The sequence below is a fragment of the Buceros rhinoceros genome, unplaced genomic scaffold (assembly GCF_000710305.1).
Source record: "Buceros rhinoceros silvestris isolate BGI_N320 unplaced genomic scaffold, ASM71030v1 scaffold19328, whole genome shotgun sequence".
Lineage (NCBI taxonomy): Eukaryota > Metazoa > Chordata > Aves > Bucerotiformes > Bucerotidae > Buceros > Buceros rhinoceros.
Window position 1 is genome coordinate 1 of NW_010426527.1, and position 7,589 is coordinate 7,589.

General features: G+C 54.3%; 1 protein-coding gene across 1 annotated transcript; it reads left to right on the forward strand.

Annotated features, from left to right (window-relative positions):
• Positions 1-1,135: 1,135 nt before the first annotated feature.
• On the forward strand, positions 1,136-7,324 carry LOC104498199 (PWWP domain-containing protein MUM1). Its single transcript, XM_010141552.1, has 13 exons — positions 1,136-1,192; positions 1,452-1,543; positions 1,856-1,926; positions 2,295-3,299; positions 3,799-3,921; positions 4,328-4,398; positions 4,816-4,892; positions 5,188-5,248; positions 5,351-5,426; positions 5,556-5,606; positions 6,028-6,458; positions 6,930-7,018; positions 7,234-7,324. Exons 1-13 carry the CDS (start codon positions 1,136-1,138, stop codon positions 7,322-7,324), a joined length of 2,295 nt encoding a protein of 764 aa, XP_010139854.1.
• The last annotated feature ends 265 nt before the right edge of the window (positions 7,325-7,589 follow it).

A 7,589-nucleotide genomic window follows, 5' to 3' on the forward strand; every position in this document is an offset into this window, starting at 1 on the left:
GGAAGACGGGCGGGGGGGAGCCAGGGTAAGGGGAGCCGGCCGGGGTGGCGCTGCTGGAGCCTCCCGGTGTCCCTCAGCCGCGTGGCTGTGACGGGCTTTGTGGGCCGCGCCCGCGGGCTTCGGTAGTAACGTCCGTTTCTCGCCTGTCCCCCGGCGGCAGGACCGCCTTCCCGGGCGTCGAGGAGACCGAAGGCTTCGGCTCTGTAAGTACAGGGAGGGGTTCTTGGGATGCGTGGAACAACTCCGCAATCAAAATTAACTGAGGAGCAGGCATGTTTATTCAGCGCTGGGTGTAGGCAAGGGTTAAGTACCCTCAAGGTGCCTGCACACCGCGAGCACGTAAACGCCTCTTGTTTAAAGCAACAAGACAGACATGTTCAAAAGATTGTTCCGCCCGCCTTTCACATATGCACAGCCCTGTCCCGCTTCTGATGTAAATTAGGTCTCCTACACTTGTGCAGGCGCGGTGTTATTCTTCGGGGAGTCTTCGGTGGTCTTTGGGGATGAAGTAAGGTCTTCCTCGCATCTGCACTTTTAACCTCATGCTTAGGAGCATGCGCAGTTCGGGGACAGCTGGGCAGTGTCTCTCTCTCAAGACCAGTTCATGATTTATTGCATAGAAATGACTCCCCTTTTCCTCCTTATCTTACCCCAGACACTGAAGCAGTCTTTTAAGTGGTAACAACCCTCAGTTTTGAAGTGATAACAACCCTACTGAAGTCCTGCCAAAGGCAGGGAATTGTGTTCTTGTTTCTCCTGACTAAGGACAGAGTTAACTAGCTAATATTTGAAAGACAAAAAACATATCACACATTTCAAAAAGATATTCTCAGATTTTGTTCTACTTTCCATCTCATTGGTTTGTGTCGGTGTTTCTACGCGTACACGTTCAGTAAGACCTTCTTGTGTGGCACAGCTAGAGAAAGATCCACTGTTAGAACTTGCTTGTGAAGTAGTATCAGTCCAGCGATCTCAAAGGTACAACCATGCGTAACTGTGATAATTCATGTTCTGTTTAAGCCCTGTATTTCTTTTTAAAAAAGCAAGACGAAAAGTGGACCAAGTGCTGGGTAATTTTAATTCCCTTTATCTTCGGAGTCTGCTGGAACTTTCCCTTTCTGTGTGAAGCAGAGTCATGATGGAGCAAGAGTTTGTTCTTTGCACGTGGAAGAAGCGTTTATGGCCAGCAAAGGTAAAGCAGAGGCACAAATGAGGGAGGGTTTGCGGCGGTAGCTTAGAAATGGGCAAAGCGGAGTAATAAGAAAGAGCTCTGAGTAAATCCGTACGTACTTAAAAAAGAGCAGATCTGTGGAGATCCGGACGCTGGAACCAGGCGCGGTGGGGAATGTCCATTCCACGCTGTCGTGCGTGTGATGGTTTAATGTCAGATCTGTGCTCTCATACAGACCTGATCAGGGGTTTTAAATGTGTGTTTTTTCTCTTGTCTGTAGGTTTTGCGCAATGCTGGAGCTGCTGGGACAACCTCTGTTACCAGCACGGAGGAGCCTTCTTTGGAAGTTGAAATACTTGGCTTGGAAGAACAGTTGAGTGCCCTTGTTGCTGTCTCACTCTTGGCCTTTAGAGAGAAGCGATCTCTTTGTCTGGAGATACCTGTGAGATGAGGTCACTGATTTGGGGAGGATTAGGGACTAACTGGAGCCCCAATGCCTTCCCAGCAGCTCCCTGTTACACGCCCAGGAGCTGTTTGCTCAGGCGCTTTTCATTTGGTTTCGTTTTCCTCTGCCACCACGTCCGGGCTGTGGGGAAGGACGGTCGCGGGCTCATCGTGGGCGGCTGCTGCTCGTGGTGTTAGTGCTGCGGCCGATCCGATCCGGTCAGCTCTCTTGTTTCCCAGGGTCCAGGTGCAGCGTGCGGATGTCGAACTGCTGAAGGAGGAACATATCGAAAACATCGTCTCTGGCTTAGGTGAGGGGGTGTCCGGCAGCTGCGGCCTCCTGGGTGTAAAATACACGCACAGTCTCGGCCTGGGGACGGTGTTTGTACCCGGCTGTGGTTATTGAGGGGTGGGCTCGTGTTTCTTTTCCTTATTTTCATTCTTGAAACAGCCTATAGGTGGTCACAGCTGCTTGTGCTCCTCCCTGGCTTGGTGTGCGGGGAGGAATGGGTTTGTGTGAGCTGCCCTCGAAAGAAGCTTGTCCTCTGTGTGTCTCGGTATCCCTTGCCTTAATCACGGGTGATTCAAGTGTTAAGTTGCACCAGAAACAAGACACGCTATAAATAAAATATCTTGCACACAAAACTTACTGCATTTACTGCATCGTCTTCTTCACCAGATCAAAGGCCTGATTCGAGCGAGGCAGTGGAAGAACTGAAATATCGCCGTTCTCTTAAAATTGCGCTGGATATTTTGACTCAAAATGGCTTGGTTGGACAAGAAGCACCTTCAGAAGGACCGAACGCTCTGTCCCAGGAGAGCAGCGCGGGATCTCTCTCACGTACCCCCTCGCACAGATGCCGACTGCTCTTTAAGGAGCCTGAAATGTCCAAGAAAAGAGAACAAAAAAATAACTGCAGCCTGAAGACTGGTACAAACCCCCTAAGCCAGGAAGATTCTCTCCCTTTGGGGGAGAGCGCCAGAGCGCGCAGAAGTGGAGAAAACCCTTGGAAATGTGGAACTGGGGATGTGGGTAACGCAGCAGACTCGGGCAGTCAGAACTGCAGAGGACCAGAGTCAAAACCGCTGCCGAGACAGAAAAAAACCAAACCCAGATTATCGACAAAGTCCGGACCAGGAAATCGAGTCTCCCGGAAGCGCCGGGAGGGGAGAGGAAAACAAGAGAGGAAAAGACCGAGAGCTGCAGGGTTGGCTGTGCCCTGTGGGAGTGATTCCCCCAAGGACCGAGCACAGCCCCTTGCTGGCGGACGGTCCCCTCCACCCGTCCCCTGCGGGTCTGGCACGGCGGGACCTGTCAGGAGGGCCAAGACCAGGAGCCAGGCTGCAAGGACGGTCCTGGATCCCTTGTGTGAAAGTGCCTCGGAGGACCTAGAGAAAAGCATCAGCAGCGAGAGCGACAGTTTAGCAAAGCAGCTGGATGGGAGGAAAAAGCCAGGGAGTTTAAAGCGGATTAACGGGGAACACAAGCCCGGCGCAGACGCATCCTCCAGCGGGAAGAGGAAGTGCAGGAGAGGCGCCAGCCCCTCACCTGGGCCTCCTGACCATGGGACGCTTTCGGGGAGCTGCCCCCGCCAGCCTGAAGAGGAGGAAAACACGACTACTTCAGCCGTGGCTATGAGTAAAATAAAGCAGTTCCAGCTGCCCGACTTCGAGGAAGACGAAGGTGGGCGTTTGTATGGGGAAGTGAGAACCTCCTCCCATCCGAGCCCTGCTCCTTGACTGGGAGCGTTGCACTGGCATTGTGAAGGAGGTTCTGAAAATGCTGATTTCCGTTTTGGAGAAGCACAAAGTGCAGCCGCTTGAACGCTGGCTAAAGGCTCACGTGGCCTTCGGGCTGCCTGGGGTTGTTGGGGTTTTGCGCTGTCCCTGGCAGCAATTCTGACCCGTCACTGGATGAATTGCTCATTTCACGCTAATTTTTTTGGCCTTGGTCAGTGTTGAGCTGAAATGATGTGAAGGAAAAGGCCAGTACAGAGCCCTGAAACGAGCCTGTTCCTACTCCTTTCACTTTTTAATTCATTTTTAGGCCTTTGTCTGGGCAGGGGACAGAGCGTGTGGGGCGTGACGGACCCTCGGGCTGGGGTTGCTCGCGGTTGTGTCTTGCCTGCGCTGCAGCGAATCCCGCTTTAATCGCTGTCCTGCACTGCTGCTGCTGTTGGCAGGGCTGGAACCCACCGACCTGTCTTCAAAGATCGTTTCCTCAGAGAGTCTCTCTCGCCTCTCAGCTCTGTTAGAGGAAGAGGAGGAGGAGGATGAAGAGCTTCCTAGTATTTTATCCCCTCAAGGTGAGACATCAGTGTGGCTGTACGAGACTCCTTTGCCCCAGGCTGGTGAGCCCATCAGCGGGGGGGACCTTGCAGCTCCCTGCCAGGCCATGGTGGTGAACCCAGACCCTCCTGGAGAGTGAATCCAGCTTCGTCCAAGCTGGGAACCAGACGCGTTTCTTGGACGCCCCTGAAAGGCTGAATCAGAATGAAATGCAAATCACTGTGAAGCTGGGCAAGGGCTGGGATGGAAACGTCCCAGTTCCAGTGCTCAGAACTACCTGTGCTGGGCAGGGGGTTGCCCTGTCACCATACTGGGAACCCGTAACAGCGCTGGAGTGGAACTCCTGCAAGGAGGCTGGTGCGAGGGGGAGCGACTGTCTGGCTCAGGTGTTTTAAATGGAAAATACTTTATTTTTCATCCTAGAACCCCAAGTGATAGAAGACGGGAATCTGGTGTGGTGCAAACTGCGGGGGTACCCGTACTGGCCGGCCATGGTAAGGACAGCTCCCGCCTTCCTTGGGGGCTGCTGGGAGCCGCTCCCCACGCTCTGGAGCGGCTTCTCCCCTTCGTCTCTCGTGCAGAGCTGGAAATGTTAAAGATCTTCCAGCAGGAGTGTTATAAAGAGAAGAGAAGTGAACTGGCTTGTGAGGAAAAGCGTGTGAAAACTAAACCGCGGAGCATTGGCAGAGCGGGGCGGGGGCTGCTGAGCCCGTGTTGAGAGCAGGGTGGTGGTACCCAGCCACCAGGAGAGGGGGCTGGGTCTGTCTGCTAACACAAACGCTCCGCTGGGGCAGCTCGCTGTTCTTGCCGCTTTCGTTTTCCATCTTTGTGTAACCCCGAGCACGGGCTGTGCTGTCGAGCAGCAACGGACGGTGTCCGGGGAGGCCGATGAGACTTTGTGCTTTCGCCAGGTCAAGAAGGTGAAGCGGAAACACCGGAAGGCCTGCGTGCTGCTGATAGACGGGACCACGAGCGAGAAGAAAAAAGGGTACAGGGGGATTCTGCTCCCGTCTGCACCTTCTGTTTCTGTTGGGCAATAAATCTAGGGCTGGGGACCCAGGCAGGGGCTCTCGGACGCGGGGCTGACCCTGCTGGGAAGGGGCCTGCCTCTGGTTGTGTTTTAAACCCCGGTACCGGGTGTTTGTTGACAGGCTCCATCATTTCAGCTTATTACAAAGCCAAACCTAGTAAAACCCACTTTCCCAATCCCTCCGGCGGGGTCGTTCTCGGAGGTGTGGCTTTTCTCTTGCTTTCCCTAACCGGGTTTCTTTTGTCTCACCAAGTTTCTCAGTGCCTCTTAAGAGCCTCAAGCACTTTGATTGCGAAGAAAAGCAGGAGCTCATAGTAAGTGCTGCCAGCTCCCGTGTCCGGTTGTACACCGTGTGTAAGAGACCCCCACGGGGGAGGCTGCTCCTCTTGGGACTGAAAGTGGCTCTTTTGTTGTAGGAACGAGCCAAAGAAGATTATCGCCAGGAGATCGAGTGGTGCATTCGGCTGATCTCTGACTACCGGATCCGCCTAGGTGAGCGGCTGGGCTGGGCGGCGTCGCCCGTCCTGGTGTACGTCAGAAAAGAGATCACACCAAAACCGCCCGCCCTGTGTCACGGCCTTGACTGAACTGACAAATAACCTTTTGGTTTGGGCTCTCTAGGTTGTCATTCTTTTACGGGATCCTTCTTGGAATACTTTGCTGCTGATATCAGTAAGTGAATCCATTTCCTTTGTGTTCTCTCAGTTCGGGAAATTCGGCCCCGGTGTTGACACTGGCGTGTGAGTTCAGCATCGTGCCCGCTGAGAGGGGACCGTAAAAATGACTCCACACCATTTCTGCCCTCCGGGGCTTTTCAGTCCCCCAGCAGAAGTCCAAGAAACGTTGGTTGTTAAAGACAGTCAGGGAACTGGTCACTGCGCCTCATAGAGTTCGTGTCAGAGCTTCACCTCCCTCATCTTAAGGCAAAATTAAGACTCTGGTGGTGTTTTTTTACCCTCTCTGGTAGGGAAGGAAGAAAAACTTCTCTTTTATCAAGCAAGTCTGTTATTTTCTATTTTCCCCGTAAATACGTGTGTGGGGAAGCCCCTCATCCTGGAGGTTGAGGGGTGAATGGGTGCGGCTCCTCTTTCAGGCTACCCGGTTAGAAAGGAGGGTTACCAAGGCTCAGCCCAGATGACCTTTCCGGAGGAGGCAGAGGAGGGCCAGGAAGAGTCTCCGTCAGAAACTTCCCCTCCAAAGCCCCGCAGGAAACTTCTTCCTGACCGGTCAAGAGCTGCCAGAGACCGAGCGAATAAAAAGATTGTGGAGTTCATCGTGAAGATGAAGGGGGCTGAAGAGCATCTGCTGGCCATCCTGAAGAGCAGGAAGCAGTCCCGGTGGCTGAAGGAATTCCTGAAGTCGAGTCAGTACATGACCTGCGTCGAGACCTATCTGGAGGACGAGGAGCAGCTTGACCTGGTGGTGAACTACCTGAAGGAAGTGTACCACGGCATCGATGCCAAGAACCTGCATCAGATCGGGGGAGACGGGATCAAGCTCATCTCAGACGTGCTCCTGCCTGAAGTAAGGACGTGTGAAACGCTGACAGAAGGGAGCGGAAGGAGTAACTGCCTCCGGTGTGCTGTGGTGCAGAGGCTCTGGAAGGTTCCCGCTGGGGCTGGCTGGGCTGGGGCTGGGCAGGGTGTTTTCAGAGGTCGTTTTAGATACTTGTTCTTCCTCAGAACTTCCCTGGGAGAACTTAGTAACTGCTGCAGAAACTAAATCACCGTGAGGAGGGTGGTGGTAAAAACACTCCTGGGAAAGGTAGGGGATGAGAGGGCTTGTTGTGCCGAGAACTTCCAGCAGAACAAGCAGCTTCATGTGGGTGGTGGAGCAAAGCAGCCCGCCAGCCGCGGCCGGGTTCCGCGCTGGGGGGCGCTTTAATCGTAGGGGGGTCCCGCCAGCCGCGGCAGGTTCTCGCGCTGGGAGCGGTTTAAATTGCTGGGTGTAAGTTGGCTTTTGTGGAGGAGGGTAATGAACCCTCTGCTCTTCCAGGCCATCATCTACGCCATCGCGGCTGTGGACGACATCGACTATGAGAAGGCGGAAGAGAAGTACATAAAAGGCCCCTCTGTCAGCAAGAGGTAGCTTCGTATTCTAGCATCCGCTGACTTTTCCCCTCTGGTTGAGACAGAAAAGCGTTGAGATGGGGCAGGAAGTTCCAGCTCCTCCCCTCTGAGACAAGCTTTGTTGTCACAGTAACTCGGTGACCGGACACGGGACGTGTTGGTGCCAGGTTACTGCCGTGTGGTCTGTGAGGGGGATTCTTGCTGCAGCCCTTCCCTGTGTTTCTTTTCAGGGAGCGAGAAATCTTCGAGGAGGAAATCCTAGAGAGAAAGAAGCGGCAGAGGCAGCTGGCGGCAGCGCCGCCCTCCCCACAGGGTTCGTGAGGGAGCGATTCTTTGCACAAAACCTGTCACACTCACTTTTTAGCCCCTCTCCAAGGCTGTGGTCACTGCGCTGCTGTCGGACACTGTCCTGCCCTCAGTCCTCGCTCTCGATTCCCCTCCCCTGCTCCCGGCGCTGGCAGCGTGTCTTTGCCGGGCTGCTGGCGCGACACAAGTCGCTATGAGTCGTTTGGACCAAATCTTTGCCGAAGGGCGCGCTGCGGGCCCCAGAGGGACCTGGGGAAGGACGTCGCTGGTGCTGGCCACA

Excerpts from the sequence above, each read along its gene's own strand:
- LOC104498199 (XM_010141552.1), top strand. The coding sequence starts at position 1,136 with ATGATGGAGCAAGAGTTTGTTCTTTGCACGTGGAAGAAGCGTTTATGG. Across the intron at positions 5,427-5,555 it reads TGACTACCGGATCCGCCTAG|GTTGTCATTCTTTTACGGGA; the intron begins GTGAGCGGCTGG and ends TGGGCTCTCTAG. Across the intron at positions 7,019-7,233 it reads GGCCCCTCTGTCAGCAAGAG|GGAGCGAGAAATCTTCGAGG; the intron begins GTAGCTTCGTAT and ends GTTTCTTTTCAG.